The 17,163-nt window shown below is 35.4% G+C and overlaps 1 protein-coding gene across 3 annotated transcripts in view; it reads right to left on the reverse strand.

Moving 5' to 3' along the window:
- Window positions 1-4,278: 4,278 nt before the first annotated feature.
- Window positions 4,279-17,163, reverse strand: part of CFHR5 (complement factor H related 5) — a 29,407-nt gene continuing 16,522 nt past the window's right edge. For 2 of the 3 annotated variants that reach the window (XM_027609780.2, XM_027609781.2), the window contains exons 7-10: window positions 13,585-13,761; window positions 9,279-9,461; window positions 5,953-6,135; window positions 4,279-4,637 (exon numbers count right to left, since the gene is read on the reverse strand). In XM_027609780.2, the coding sequence (XP_027465581.2) occupies window positions 4,441-4,637; window positions 5,953-6,135; window positions 9,279-9,461; window positions 13,585-13,761 (740 nt within the window). In that variant the 3' untranslated portion in view covers window positions 4,279-4,440. The remainder of the gene's footprint in view (window positions 4,638-5,952; window positions 6,136-9,278; window positions 9,462-13,584; window positions 13,762-17,163) is intronic. The other variant, XM_027609783.2, reaches the window with a different exon arrangement.

The raw sequence follows: 17,163 nt of genomic DNA on the forward strand, positions 1-17,163 counted from the left end.
CTGGAGCCTACATTCACTGTTAGCTGGTTTCTCCACTCGGGTGCCTGGGAACTTGGCTGCACTCAGGCACCACCTGATCTTTTTGAGATCCCAGGGATCCTCAGACCACCCTGTCACACCTGGGATTCCACCCTGCTTTCGCCATCTGAGCACATTTGAGCCAGGCACGTCCCCCACTGTAGCAGACTTCTAAAAGTTCTGATTTTGCCCTCTGCTGCTTATTCTACTTTAGGGTAGCTTCCTTAAGCAGGCTCCCTCCCCTCCGCCTAGCCTCAGCTACGTCACACTAGATTCAAGTCTCAGCACCTCCTACCTTCCAAACAGTGGTTGTTTTTCTATTTCCAGAATTGCAGTGTTTGTTTTCTCAGATCTCTGATTGATTCCTCGGGTGTTCAGAATGATTTGATAACTATCTAGTTGTATTCGAGGAACCAGACAAACTTAGGGTCCCCCTAACTCTTCTACCTCCTAACTCCCGATGCACATGTATTTCTGATAGCGCAGGTCTCCTGGCAATGGCTTGCCCTGGCTAATTATTTTACTTTTCTTATTTCTGAAAATGTGCTTATGTTGCTTTTTTTTCCTTGAAGGATTTTTTTTTCACTAGACATAATATTTTGAGTTCAGAATGTTTTATTTTCGTATTTAAAAACTGTTTTCCATTATCTTCCAGCCTCCATATCTGCCAATAAGAAGTCAGCCTTCATTGAAATTATTGCTCCACTGTATGTAACGCATTTTTTTTTTATGGCTGTTTTCAAGAGTCTCATTATCTTTAGTTTCCGGTAGTTTGTATATAATACATTTTCTTTGTATTTATCTTGCATGGACTTTATTAATTTTCTAGATCCTATATAGTTATGTCAGTCATCAAATTTGAGGAATTGATGGTCTTGCTTCTTCAAGTATTTTCTTTCCATATTCTCTTTCTCCTTTCCTTCTCAGACTCCACGTACATATTTCCTTTTCCTATTGTCCAACCATTCCCACAAACTCATTTTATAATTTTTTCTTTTTTATTTAAATTGGATATTTTCCATTGTTTATTTCCATTATTTTCATTTATTTTTATGCTCACTGTCTTTTGTCAATTCCATCTGTTTTAAGTCTCCCCAGTGAAGATTTTTTTTTTCAGATATTGAACTGTAAGTTCTAGAATTTCTTTTATGGTTTCTGTTTTTCTATTCATGTCTTATATTTTTATTCATTGAGAGTTTTTTTTTTTAATTTTGTTCTTTAGAATAGCTATAAAGCTTGTTTAAAATACTTGTATATTCCGATATCTGGATAATCTCACACTCAGTTGATTTTCTTTCTCTTGAGAATGGGTCTGGATTACAGTCTTCTAGTTACTTGTATATCACATAATTTACTCACCTGACAACTAAGAAATGCTTTCTGGAATTTCCAATCCTACTCTTTTTTTTTTTTTTAACTTTCTTTACATCTTAGAGGAGAGTAGTAAGCTAAGGGTAGCAAAGCTTCTCAAATACTACATTGCTGCTCAAGCAACTTGTTTAGAAATATGTGCCACAAATTAGTTTGAGAAAGAAATTCTCAGAAACTGGGCAAGAATATCCAAGTTTAAAATACTGTTACAGGGGCATCTGGGTGGCTCAATCAGTTAAGCATCTGGCTCTTGATTTTGACTCAGGTCATGATCTCAGGGTCGTGAGACTGAGCCCCATGGCAGGCTCTGCACTCAATCAGGAGTCGGCTTGAGATTCTCTCTCTCTCTTCCTCTGCGCCCCCATGCTCCTTCTCTCTCAATTAAATAAAATCTTTAAATAAAATACTGTTTCCTATTCTCTAAATAAACATTTTTTAATGTATTTTATCATTCTAAAATTTTAACAGTTCCCTTTCAAGAGTTCCCCCTCAGAACTGAGGAGGAGAAATGAAACTTCTACCTGCCTTTCTCCTATCAGCTGTTTTAATAGATAGTCAGTGTGAGTTATAAGTTTTTACTTTTTTATTCAACCCCATCAATCTTTTAGTATAAATTCATTATAAATTCTGATACTGTCTTAATTTTTCATTTTATTTTTTAATTCCTGGTATTTGTCATGATTTTAAAATGTTGGCCACTATTTTTTTGAATCACTTTATTGAGATATAATTCACATATCATACAATTCACTCATTTAAAATGTATTGTGCATTCAGTGTTTTTTGGTATAATCACAGAGTTGTATAATCATCACCACAATCAATTTTAGAACATTTACCTCTGTTAGCTATCCGCCCCTGCCTCCCTCCTCCAGCCTTAAGCAACTACTGATTTACCTTCTGTCCCTATATAATTGTCTATTCTGGACGTATCCTAAAAATGGAATCACATAATATGTAGTCTTTTTTGACTGGCTTTTCTCACTTAACATAAAGTTTCTGAGGTTCATCCATGTTGTGGCAGGTAATAGTATTTTATTCCTTTGTTATAACCAAATAATATTATATAATATATATGTTTTGTGTATATCGATAAGCATCTGGATTGTTTCTACTTTGGTTATTATGAATAATTCTGCTATGAACATTCATATACAATGCTTGTGTGAACATGTGTTTTTATTTCTTTTGGTATATATCTAGGAATAGATTACTGAGTCTATAATAACTCTATGTTTAACCTTTCAAACAACTTCCAGATTTTTTCCAAATTGGGTGTACCTCTTTACATTCCCATCAGCAGCATATGTGGATTCCAATTTGTCCATATTCTTAACAATACTTGTTACTATCTGACAGATTTTGATTTACATTTGCTTAATGATTCATGATGTTAAGTATCTTTTCATGTGCTTATTGGCCATTCATACATTTTTTTTTGAGAAATGTCTATTTAGATCTTTTTCTCATTATAAAATTGGGCTGTCTTCCTATTTTGAGTTGTAAGAGTTCTTTAATTCCAGATATGAGTCCCTTATCAGATATATAATTTGCAACTATTTTCTTCTATTATATCTGCTGTGCTTTCATTTTCTTATGTCATTTGAAGCATTAAGGTTTTTAATCTTGATGAAGTCCAATTTGTCCTTTTTTTCTTGCTTGCTTATGTTTTGATGTCATATTGAAGAATCTATTGCTATATCCATAGTCAAGAAGATTTTAAGCCTTAATTTTTACCTGTATTTGTCAGCATATTCATAGATACTTAAAAAAAAAAAGAAAGAAAACCTGTTGACCAAAAAATATTTTAACTATGAAATGCTACTTAAAATACAGGAACATGCAAAGTATATTTCTAAAAGTTCCTGTTCAGTATTTCCCTGAACTATGGTATATCAAAAAATAATGGAGTTTTTTCCCAAAATCAGTTTCATGACCTACAGGGTCTTTACTCTCTCATCTTCACTTTCTTGGTTTCTCATCACAGTTCTTGATAACTCTCATCTAACTGTAAAAGCAATATAATTCAAAATGAAAAATTATAAAATACAGGAAGTATAAAAATTTGCAAGTATTCTAATTTCTTAAGCCTATTAACCTTAAACCACATAGAATTGTTACAGCCACACTTTGTATTTCCTCTCAGTATTCTTTAAGTATTTATATATCTAGATAATACTATAAATACAATATTGTAACCTCCAAATTTTCACTTATAACTATAGTTACCTTTGTGTATGTTTATATCGCCTCTTGACTATACTAGTAGTTCTGTACTAGGATTTGTAAATATTTTAGTCTTCTACTCATTTGAGGAAGATGGTATATTTGTGCCTTTAAGCATTATTTAGTATTTGATGAATAACTAGGCTCCCATTAGAGGACTTATTAATACTTACTAATGCTTGCTACAAGCATAAGAGGTGATAGTTTTTGTATTTTTATGATGTGATAGATAGATATTACATTAACAACTTTATTTCACAGGAAGTAAAGTTGACTCAGAAAGCCTTGAAGTTATCTCATAAATTTTAGACAACTGGAAGAGTTTAGTTGGAATTAAGTACTGAGGTGAGGCCCATGCTCACTTTCTGTGGGTACTATACGTATAGGAGACCTAGTGCTATGATTTGCCAGGTAGAATGCAGTCCACCTAATGAGTGAAGCACTGCTCTCAGCTTATAAATTTGTGAACCTCTGAAAATCCAAGTTCAAAATAAAACTGAGATACACAACACTTGAAAGAATAAAGAAAATAAGTATAGAATTGACTACATAATGCATACTTATACATGTAGGTTTACTTTTTTTTTTTAGATTTTATTTATTTATTTGAGATAGAGAGGGAGAGTGAGTGAGAGAGAGCACAAGCAGGGTGAAGGGCAGATGGAGAAGCAGACTCCCCGCCGAGCAGGGAGCCTGATGTGGGACTTGATCCTGGGACTCCGGCATCACAACCTGAGCCGAAGGCAGACACTTAACGACTGAACCACCCAAGCACCCCATGTAGGATTACTTTTAAAATATATATTCAGCAAAACTATGCTGGTTTCATTCACACGTGGGAAATTCAAATTTCCCTTCGTGACAGAGTACCCGAAATGACTGCATTGATGTCTTTGCTCTATATGGCCATTTACAGTCAAATTCCACAAAATCCCCCGTTTTCACATAAAGTTTTTTTATTTCTTTACTTCTTAACTGTATGTTATTTTTGTTCATGTTACCTTCAGAAATTATACAAGCATCTGAAAGAAGAAATAAAAAATAAATTATTAATAATATAACTTTTCCTTTCCAAGAATAGTGAAATTTCATCTAAGAATATTTTGGAATTAAATAAAATTATGAAAGAATATTAAAAGCTAATATTTATTGAGTTTGCCAGGTACTGTTCTGAGTACTTTGTATGCATTTTCTCTAAATACTGCACATCATTTCCCTGGGCTACATAAGAGGAGATGGGGGTTCAGAGAGATTGAGTAATTTTTCCAAGGTCACATACTTTAGTGAGTATTTTGAGCCAGAATATGGACCCTGGCAGTTTGACTTCAGAGACTATGCTCTTAATTACTATGCATTATATACCTATAATACCAAATAGGATTAAATTAAAATGTTCTATTAGGGTCAATGTTATTCACCTTCCTTTCCCAACTCAGGATCCTCTTTTACATTGTTTCCAAAATGTGCAGTGTGAGCACATGAATGTATTAACTTCTTACTAAATATTATAGTAAAAATAAGTTTATTTCCATCTATCAGATATATAGTACAGAAAGTGGGCTGAAGAAGACAACAATATATATAAAAACGAACCATCTCTTTAAGTATTCACTTAGCATATTCTTGAAGGTAACTATAAATGAGACCGAAAACTCTACTAGCTATTATATTGCTTGTTTAGAGCTCCTTTTCTACAAAATAATTATTGATGGTTCGTAACTTTTGTGAAACCTTGATTTCTGTAGAAAAGCAGTGTTACTTCCCCTCCCCCCATGATCAGAGTCCACTCATTCTTTTTTAAATTCAGCATTGTGAGAGGTAACATTTCCCTGAGTAAATAGCACACCCTGGCACTACTAAGCAGTATGTTCTCTACAGCCCATAATCTCTGACAATAGGAATTATTCAAAGTTGCTGAAATAAGCCCAAGGTGAAATTTGAGGAGCCATCCTAGGCAGTGGTAACCATAAGGAACTTCTTTTAGTACCTAGATTTGTCCAAGCCCAGGAGATTGTAAGATAATATTACTGAGTGTTTTCCTGATAACATATGATAGACTAGTCCTTGTACTGTTAAGGAGAGGTTGACCTTTTTTCTCCCTGACTTTTCTGTAGACATGAGAGGCCACCAGAGGATATGGCTTAAATACATGAAATTTGGAACCAGACTGCTGTGTCTAAATCCTAACTCCACCAAATACTCGTCAAGTGGCTTGATCAATGTCAGACAGGTTTTCAGCTGAATTCAATTAAATAAAAGTCATCCTATGAAATTAATCCATGAAAATTTTACTATGAATATCAAATCTCAGACTCCAGGAGAATATGAAGAACTCACCTATGCATTTTGGTGGTTCTGACCACTGTCCATTTCTGCATATTACATCTATGGAGCCCCGAAGCTCATAGAAAGACTGGCAACGGTACCGGACTGTTGATCCTGGAGGATATACTGATAATGGGAATGATGTGATATCTCCATTGCTAATAGATGGAGGGGCACCACAATATTGTGTAGACTCTGGAAAATAAATAACATGTATATGTTGAGAGAAAACCAACAGGTAGTTTAAGTGAAGTAGTATAAATAAATCTCCTTATATTATATCTTCAGTGTCTTATATGATGTCTGAGAGCTCAAGTAACTCATTGTATAATTTCTATAATATAACCTGATAACCAAAAAATATTATAGTGCTTCCTTTTACCCTAAAGTAAAATACTCTTAAATATTAAGTGTATATGTATTATAAGGGCATGCAAGTATAAGTATTAAGAATAGGTTTTTTTTTTAAGATTTTATTTACTTATTTATTTAACTGACAGAGAGAGAGGGAACACAAGCAGGGGGAGTGGGAGAGGGAGAAGCAGGCTTCCCGCCAAACAGGGAGCCCGATGCAGGGCTCCATCCCAGGATCATGACCTGAGCCGAAGGCAGATTCTTAACCGACTGAGCCACCCAGGCGCCCCAAGAATAGTTTTTATTTAAAGCATGATGAAGAGATAAGTAAATCTTATCTGGTCTACTGCCTACCATCTTCATAAAAATTTTTACTTAAGGAGGAAAGGTAAAAATAAATAACTCCCTTTCCATTTCTATTCTCTGGGACTACTGTTATTTTATGCAAATAGCATGTGCCTATCAGTACATGATCATAAACTCTTAGTTTTACTGAAATGAATTATTGACATACTACTTTCCATTTATTTTTCTGATTCCAAATAATAGCATCTTTCTCTCTCAATAAATGTTTCAACTTCATGTTAAGAATGACTGGGATAGGGGCGCCTGGGTGCCTCAGTCGGTTAAGTGTCTGCCTTCGGCTCAGGTCATGATGCCAGAGTCCATATTGGGCTCCCTGTTCAGTGGAGAGTCTGCTTCTCTTTCTGCCCCTCACCCCACTCTCATGTTCTCTCTCACTCTCTCTCTCTCTCTTTTTAATAAATAAAATCTTTAAAAAAAATGAAAAAAGAATGGCTAGGATACAGGGGCACCTGCGTGGCTCAATTGGTTAAGCGCCTGACTCCTGATTTCTGCTCAGGTCATGATCTCAGGGTCATGAGACTGAGCCCCACACTGGGCTCCATGCTCAGTGAGGAGTCTGCCAGAGATTCTCTCTCCCTCTCCCTCTTCCTCTGCCTCTTCCTCTGCGCTCTCTCTCTCAAATAAGTAAATAAATCTAAAAAAAAAAAAAAAGGAATGGCTGGGATACATTCCATTGTACTGATTTGTCTTCCCATATTCACTAAAGATATAGATAAGAAATGGCCAAATAAATACTCTTATCCCAAATAACTTCTTCTACCTCTTGTTTCACTGAGTTACTATTCCTGCATTTTTCTCAGACTAACTCTTTCATGTGGGCACAAGATTCCTTCCCCTTTAAATTCAGCAAAAACCCTACTCCCTTTTGTCTGTATCATCAATTTCTCCTTAACTGCCAAATCATTCATCAACATACAAACATGCTGAAAATGTCACAACAGAGTAAGGTAAAATTTCCATTTATCCATACCCCCTGTCTAGCTACTGCCTCATTTCCCTATTCCCATTAGAGCAGAACTACTTGTTTCCTATCCTCCCTGATCTGACTGTATAACCCCACATTCTCTCTTGAACACACTGCAATTAAGTATTCCCCCCTGCTGAAGTACCTCTAAGCAAAGTTACCGATTACTTCAGGGAGCTAAATTCATTGTTCAACTATCACTCATTTTGTCTAGCTCTAGGCAGTCTTTGACATATTCGCTGTCCTGTTGAACGACATTTTGCAATATGTCCTTTGCATTGCTTCTGGGACACCAGCTCTGGTAATGTGATTTATGATAAATATTTGTCTTTCTCCCCATTGCTGGCATAGAAATCCTAAAACCCTTGGGATTTCCTAAGTGATGAGAGTAGTACATGTGTCTTTTGTTATGTAATGAGATAAATTTTGGAAAACCCATAGGTAACCTGAGGATAGGCTGGTTGCTAGGAGGACTAACCATGTGATTAGAAGATGGAACTTTCAGTCTCATCCTGACATGTGGGGAAGGGAGAGGGGCTGGAGGTTTGAATCAATCACCAATGGCCAAAGGTTTAATCAATCATGCCTATGTAATGAAGCCTCCATAAAACCCCAAAAGGACAAGGTTCTGAGAGTTTCTGAGTTGGTGAACTTTTGGAGATGTGGGTAAAGTGTGGGCTGGAGAGAGCATGGAAGCTCTGTGCCGTTTCCCCATACCTTGCCCTATACATCTCTTCCATTTGGCTGTTCTTGAGTTAAATCCTTTTATAATAAACCTGTAATCTAGTAAATAAAATATTTTTCTGAGTTCTGTGAGCTGCTTTAGCAAATTAATCAAACCCAAGGAGGGGGTTTGTGGGAACCTCCAATGTATACCCAGTCAGTCAGAAGCACAGATGACAACCTAGACATGCTACTGGCCTCTGAAGTGGGGGTGCAAGGAGTAGTCTTCTAAGACTGTGTTCTTAACCATGGAGTCTGATGCTATCTCTGGGTAGATGAGATAGTCTCTGAATCTAGGTGAATTGTAGGACACCCAGCAGGTGTCCTAGACTTGCTTGTTGGTTGTGGGGGAATCCCCCTACACACACACACACACACACACACACACACACACACACACACACACACACACAACGTAATTGTGTCCTTGAATCATTTTATCAGCCTTCATTAGTTTTCTTCCACAACCCTATCTGGGGGCTCCTCATTTCCCAGATCTCTAATAATGGAGAGTCTCCAAGGCTGTCCCTTTGACCTCCTCTCTTACTTAGCCATTTGAATTCTCTATGTGGTCCCATCCAGTTCTATAGCTGTAGATATCATCCGTATACTAGCAGTTGCCAAATTTACATCCTAGCCCTGACCATTTCCAAATTGCCCATTATACGTCTTAAGCTGCATATCAAGTAAGTATACTTAATAGAAGTGGGTATCTCAAGTATAAACTTATTTCTTCTGTGGCCACTGTTGGAAGTACCCCATAGAGAAACAGTTTTTTAAAAGTGAGAGAATTGGGTAACTAGATGACAATTTAATGCTTTAGAATACAGTGCAATAGATAAATCATAAGTTCTTTTTCCTGTTCTTTAGATAAAGCAAAGAAGATTAGTAAACACTTTTTTGTAGCACTATTTAGAAAAAAACTACTAACCAATACACTGTGGTAATGACTGCCATTGTCCATTTTTACACACAATTTCTCTTGGTCCGTGAAGTAGATAATTTTCTTTGCAGAGAACAGCTACTTTTGTTTTATCCCAATAATTCACTGTGGTTAGCATATTCTGAGCATTAGGTATCTGAGGTGGAGGTGGGCAGAATTCTCTCCATTTTTCTAAAAAAGTTTGAAATTAAATTATTTCAATAACAAAAGCTAAGGAAAAGCAGCTCAACAAGATAATGCTGTTATAATTTCAGTATCGTGGAGCATCAAATAACTAGTAACTCCTTCTCCGTGTGTGTGTGTGTGTACATATGATGCTATAGTAACAAATATACTTTATCTTAACCTAGTTTATGGTTTGCAAAGCACTTTCACGTTATAACCACTGGGTTAAAATTTGTATTTAAATAAAAATATTTGAACACCTAACAAAAATTAATAAATGACACTGCAAAATTCCTCAACAAAGAGGAAATGAGACACTGAAGTAGGAAAATTTCTGCATAGCAAACGGCCCCATCTATCTACTGAATGTGCCTGGTCTTCTTTTCATGTGCTATCCATAGCTTGTCCTCTAGCCTGTGAATCAGACTTCACTAATTGAAAATGTACAATAACAGTAATATCAGGCTATTCTTTTTTTTTTTAAGATTTACTTATTTATCTGAGAGAGAGAGAGCACAAGTAGGAGGGGCAGAGGGAGAGGGAGAATCCCAAGCTGGCTGTGCTGAGTGTGGAGCAATAAAATAATTAATAAAATAAATAATTCCATTCTCTTTTTCCCAAGATTTTTTGTGTAGATTTTGCCAAGATGAAGAACCTGACCAAGAAATACCGTATGGAAAGGGAACTCAGGACTCCAAAGAGAACTCAAGGGAAAGAGAGGTGTGCAACCGGAAGTCATCTCAACACTGACGGTGGGGTAGACAGACTCCCTGGATGCTTTATTTAGATTTTCTTGCCCTAACATCAGATGTTAGCAGGGCACTTGGAAAAGATTGACACATGTTTTTTTGTTTCTGAGCTCTTAGAAATTTTAACAGTCATGCCGGCCTTCATTCCACCTATAAATATTCTTTAAAAACTCTATTTTATTTATGTTTAAGTTTCTGATGGCTATCTCACCCTCTCACCGTTCTAGGAAGGATGAAAGCAGCAACATGACTTTCTTTTTTCCTTGGAGAGAAATTTCTGGAATTTCATTTATTGGTTTCTTAGCTCTCTGATGGACTGTTTTTTTTTAATACTGTAATTTTATAGTTTATCTTGATTTTTCTTGTTTTCAGGGTATAAGTAACATTACCTTCTTCCTTTTCTTAATAAAAGAAACTAAATTCTACAGCCATAGTAAAGTTACTCTTGTGGCCCAGCTTGTTTCATCATTTTTCCTTTTCTCCTACCACATATGTGTAATTTCCAGTTTTTATTTTCTACTCTAAACATATACATATGAATCCACAATTAATATATTATTAGTGTCTGTGTATTTATCTTTTTAGCATTTATAAGGGCTATGCTATAGCATATTGTAAGGCAACTTGCTTTTTTCATGAACTATGATGTTTTAAGACCCATATATGTTTGGATATATAATACAGAGCATTAAAAGAATATCCTTATTTCCTTTGCCTAGTCCTCCAAATTCAATTATACCAAGATGTAAAGTGAGATGATAGGGGCGCCCAGATGGCTCAATCAGTTGGGTGGCTGACCCTTGATTTCAGCTCAGGTCATGATCTCAGGGTCCTGATATGGAGCGCCCTGTCAGGCTCTGCTCAGCACAGAGTCTGCATGGGATTCTCTCTCTCTCCTTCTGCTCCCCCTCCCCCATCCCTTCTTGTGCTCTCTCTCTCCAAAAATAAAATAACATAACATAACATAAAATATAAAAAAGTAACATGATAAACAACTTTTATAACACATGCCAAGAGATTATAAAATATACTCTGCCACTTTTAAACTAGTATTACAGACATGAGAAGCTAAAGAAATGAGTTTTAAAGAGCCAGTAGTGAAGGTTTCTTTAAAAAGTGCTGTCTGTATGTTATATCATGGGAGAGAGAAGGGAAAACTCCCATTGAACTTAAGCCAAGTGAAAGTAGAAAGCTTCTAAACAATTGTTTTTCCTATAGAATTAATGGTACAGGGAATAGTCTCCGACCCACATAAAATTTAAGATGAACAGAAGTGGTCTGTCTGGTAAAACTCCTGATGACATAGCTGCACTGGTGATCCTCTCCATTTCCGAATCTCAGTGGCTAGAAGTGAACCCATGGGAAAAGGCTAGCTGTGGGGTGTCTTAAAAGGGCTCTCCCCGAAAAGTCAACTATGGGGAGTGAAATAACTCCAATGGAGAAATGGACTCAAAATCCAGGGCTGGTAGAGTTTTACCAAGGCAAATACACATGGATAAGGGAAATCTCCAGAAATATCATTCTCCCAAGATCTGTAAATGCCCTTTTCATGGTATTTTCCTTTTCAATTATGTTTTTATTTTCAAAATTGTATTCTTATATTATTTTTCTTATATTTGTATTTTTGTCTGCTTTTTGGTTATAGAAATGCCTATTTGGACCCATCCACTATTCTTCTTGACTAGAGTAGAATTGATTAGAAGGCCTGTTTATTAATCTTTTCCAAAATTAGTATTATTTCATGGATCAGCTGTAAGTAAAATATCCTCTTTCATTCACACTGCTTTTACTTTTATTATCTTACCTCCTAATATCTGGAGTTAACTGTTCCTAACTTTTGGGGAGATAGATAGATATCTCCAAGCTTATTTTTTTAAGGCTATGAATGTCACTCCAAATTTTGGTTAGGTTGCATCTCATAGGTTTTACTATATGTTCTTACAATTATCATATAGTTCTTAGTATTGTAAAGGCTATATTATCAAGTCATTTGGAAGTGCATTATTTCACAAATTGAAGGGTAGAGGAGTAGATAAATGTTATTATTTTAAATATTATTTCTTTGTGGTTATAGAAAGTGATCTATAGGGTATTAATATTTGAAACATGTGAGAATTATTTAATGCACAATAAGTGGTTAATTTAAGTAAACATTCCAGAGGCATAGAAAAGGTTTTAAAATTCTTGAAACTCTCAGAACAATATTTCTTCCTTACATAAAAATAAAAATATATTCAATAAAGAAATTTAATAAAAATTAAAACATTTTACTTGTTTTAAACAAATCAGTTACCTTCTTGAAATTATTGCCTATTTAAATTTAACATATTCTACTTTTCATTCACAATTTCTAATGACATCACACTCTTTTGTTAAGAATTAATACTTCATCTTGCTGATTGGTATATATTTTATAGGATTTCTTTCAAAGGATGATTTCAAGTGGTAAATTCTCTTGGCCTTTCCTATGTTTAAAAATTTCTTTACTTTACAATCATCATAATCACATGTAATCATAAATAATTTGGTATAGAGAACATTTGGTTGCCAATTACTTTCTCTAAGCACTTTAGAGATATTACTGTGTTTATTCTGGCTTCTTATATTGCTGGTGAGAAGTCTGAAGTCTACTCTATTTTTTCTATTTTATTGTCATTTCTCTGTAAGCACTCTATCTTCTCTATAACTGGTTTATTTAATTTAACACGGTGCCCATTTTATAATTGTTTGTAATATATAATCCTGTTACTCAAATAATTTGAAAATAAGCCTTTGAGGAATGTGAGATTTAATCTTATGAAAATAATTTCTTAATCAGATCATTTTTCTTCCCGATTTTCTACTTTTGGTCCTTCACAATGTCATTGGGTTTTAGTTGTTTCCTAATGTCATTGAAGGTCGAGTTTTGTTCGATTGTTACAGTTCTTTTTTTTCTTTTATGATTTCAAGAGTTTGTAATAGAGTAAAAATGGGCTTACTCTATCATCTTTACCAGAAGGCAAGGGTTTTTAAATGATAATATTTGTCTGAAAATAGTGTTATGAGTTGTCTCGAACTTCATCACTTAAAAATTACATATTGGAGCACTTGGGTGGCTAAGTCAGTTGAGCGTCTGCCTTCAGCTCAGGTCATGATCTCGGGGTCCTGGGATCGAGCCCCGCATCAGTTTCCCTGCTCGGCGGAGAGTCTGCTTCTCCCTCTCCCTCTCCCTCTGCCTCCCCCTCCTACTTGTGCTCTCTCTCTCTCAAATAAATATATAAAATCTTTAAAAAAAATTACACATCACAATAAATAATTTAATTTAAAAACATACTGATTACAAGAGAAATTTTCTGATAAAGATGTAACAAGGTCTACAAAATCTTTAAAACAAACCTTACCTCTGCAGTCTGGTTCAGGATACCATTTCCCATTTATGCAGACTGATTGCATGTATTTGACCTCCCACAAACATCTGTAATTTATTCTGGCACTATGATTATATTCCCTCATATATGGCTTCATCAGTACTCTTGTATGAAGCATTGGTCTTTCGCAACTCTTAAGTTGGTTTGTTGCTATAAAAAATTCATATAAGAATATTGAGCAGAAACTAGCAATTATTTCAATAAAACATCTAAAATATTAATGGTACAATTAAATTACGTTTGATGCCTTCAAGCAATATCACATAAAGCTGTTCTTAATTTCATTGCATGGACTATGCTGTTGAAACAGGAAAAAGGAAACAAAAATCTGTATTCCATCTTTGAATGACAGAAAAATATGTCGAAGTCTTTTTGGGAAATGTGAGGGCAAGATGGATTAGTCTGGTCCAGGGTCTTGACTAGAGGACAGTCCTTATAAACTTCATTCAGCCTAATTTTTAAAGGCCATGAAAAGGCATACATACGTGATTGTTTTCCACTAAACTATGTTAAATAAATATTCTCAAAGCGTTTCAATAATAAAAAGAGGTGATGCATGAGTAAGTCTGTGGGAAGTACAGTCTTAGGAGAGAGAAATCTGGATGTCACTTGAGGTTCAATTACTCCCACATTTCAGAAGCTTAGTAAAGACCCTGACTTAATAAGGCAGAGTAAGCTCAAAGGAAGACCACCCTGATGACAACACTCAGAACAAGCCTTTACAATGGGCCACTTGCTTGTCTAGGTAGTTTTTATTGCCATAATTCTTCCCTATTGTCCAAAATATATAGATCATTAATGGAACCTTTCCTGAGGGTGTCAAAGGATGGGATAATGAGACATAGATTGCTCTGCTACTTCTCCCCATTTATGTGTTTTTCTCCGGTAATCCCTATTTTTACATTTACCCTGTGTGATGCTAGTGATTGGATGTCTGTATTCCCCTTATATAAGAATTGTTGACCATGAACATATCTAATTTACACCTTCTTATAACAGAGTCCAGGTTCTTGGGGTTGGAGAACATTCCCTGCTGGTCATCATGAGTGGACAGTGACCAGGTATCTGCAACAGCTACAGTTTTCATCCCCTGGAGTGGGGAGGCTGGTTGATAATCCAAAAATCTAGATGATGAAGGAAGAGAGTGGTCCTGGGTTTTCTACTTTAGAATCTTGAAGAATAGCAACAGGGTCTGCTAGTCTTTTTTTTTTTTTTTTAAGATTTTATTTCTTTATTTGAAAGAGACAGAGTGAGAGAGAAAGCATGAGCAGGGGGAGGGGGAGATGCAGGCTCCTCTGCTGAGCAGGGAGCCTGATGTGGGACTCGATCCCAGGACCCTGGGATCATGACCTGAGCTGAAGGCTGTCGCTTAACTGACTGAGCCACTCAGACATCCCAGGGTCTGCTAGTCTTTAAAGCTTAAAATTAAAGGCTTGAATATATTGGGATTGCCGGACATCGGACAAAGGAGAACAGTAGCTGAGGACATCAGGAGAAAACTTGCACACACTTATGCATTATGTCTGAAAGCCCAAGGACTGCTAGAATGCGGGGTGAAAGAGCAGATCGCACAGGCTGGTGGACTGAAAGAAAAACCTGAAATGGATTTTACTACGTCTGTGGAAGAATCATGTAGACAATCATGTAGACAAGAAAGTCTAGAATAGAGTTAAAAGAATTAGAGGTACGGGAAGAGCAGGGATCAGATCTAGTTCCTAGATCATGTATCCAACTCTTTCTCTAAGAGGAGACTCCAAACACCCCAGAACTTAATGGGACTTAGGCTATTGTTTTGGTTGTTATTTCTGGACAAGGCAGAGGTATTTTTTTTTTTTTTTACTTAGTTCGTATTTTATTGGGACTGACTTGACTGATTTTCACCATTTGAGACGTAATTACAACAGGACTGAATGTCAAGAGCAAAAGGAGCCACCCACAAATGAGTAAACTGGAAAGATTCATTAGCTTTGGATTGGAATTGAGGGGAAAAAGTTGTTCAGAGCTGAAGGAAGGTCCTTAAATCAAGACTACTGGGTCAGTTTATGGAAATAAAAGTCCCGATTTGTACAAATGCCCACTAGGCAGGAGAAATGGGCAGGACAGAAGACGTGGGCTGTGGGGACAGCTCGTCTGCACCAGGGACGGCTGGGCTGGGTCCCGGAGGTAGGAGGCTGAAGTCTAGAGGTAGGTTAACACATTCACCCAAAACCCTTGTTTCCCAGTCCGTCTCGAGGATGCAGCAGTTTTCCTCATACAAGGAGAGGTATTTTTATGAGCTAAAGCAATAAAATAAAAGAGATTAAACTGTAATTATTTATAAAAATAAAATATCCAAATTAATTATTAGAACTAATATGGCAATCCAGCAAGAATTGGACCAATATACAAAATTAAATTATAATCTTGCATGTAGAAAGTATAACTCTCCATATATATAAATTAGTAGAAAATCTCATTTGTTTTATCAATAGAATCCCAAAGGACTTAGGGAAAAAATTTATTTAGAAATAATTTTCATGAGGTTTGATATAAGACCTGAATAAATAGATTAAAGCATTATATTCATGAGAGGAAGAATCGATAATAAATAAAATTGATTACAGTTAGCTGAATTTATAAATTTCATACAACCCCAAACAAAATTAAACCAGAATTATCAGAGAACTTGTTTTTGAAATACAGATGGATTGGGACATTTTAAAGAATAGCCAAGATGATTCTAATAATTAAGTGATAAAGGTTGTTATAATAATAATGACTTCCATATTAGCATAAGAATAGACAAACAGGTTAAGGGAGCAGAATAGATAATCTAGAAATAGATATATTTATAAATAGGGTACTAGTAAATGGCATATGGAGAAATAAATATTAGTAGAAAATAGAACAGACAATTCACTTAGTATTGATATAGTTTTCCATATAGAGACAAACGAAAGCACTCTGATATAATGTAAATATATCAGATAGATTAAAGAAATAAATCTTAGTCATGAGATCATAATGCTTAGAAAAAAAGGGAGTATCTTTATGCCCTAAAAAAGTAAGTGATTCTTCAACAAGATACATATACATATACAACTGAAGAAAGGAAGATTGATAAATGAGTTTAAACAAAACCTTCCAATGAAAAAGACATCATAGAAACATTACAATAAAACAAAAATACTTTAGAACATTTACAATATAATTATGAGAATATTCAGTTCAGAACTCAAATAAATCTTAAATCAGTAAGAAAGTACAAAATAAAAGAAAAACGCTCATTGCACAGAAGAGAAAATCCTAGCCTCCTACAGATACTTGTACTGATGCTCAATATTACTATTATTCAGAAAAATAAAATTAAATATGAGATAATGATTTTGACCCATCGACCTGGAAACAATTCAAAAATATTAAAATATCAAGTGGTGACAAAGAGGAGTAAGGTCTCTGTATATATTTGGCAGTACCTTGTAAAGTCAAAAGTATCTACAACCCGAATCCATTAGCTCCACTTGTACGTGTATACTTAAGGAAATATTGAAGCATGTCTTTTATACCAGGACA

This window comes from Zalophus californianus, chromosome 10 (assembly GCF_009762305.2).
Source record: "Zalophus californianus isolate mZalCal1 chromosome 10, mZalCal1.pri.v2, whole genome shotgun sequence".
NCBI lineage: Eukaryota > Metazoa > Chordata > Mammalia > Carnivora > Otariidae > Zalophus > Zalophus californianus.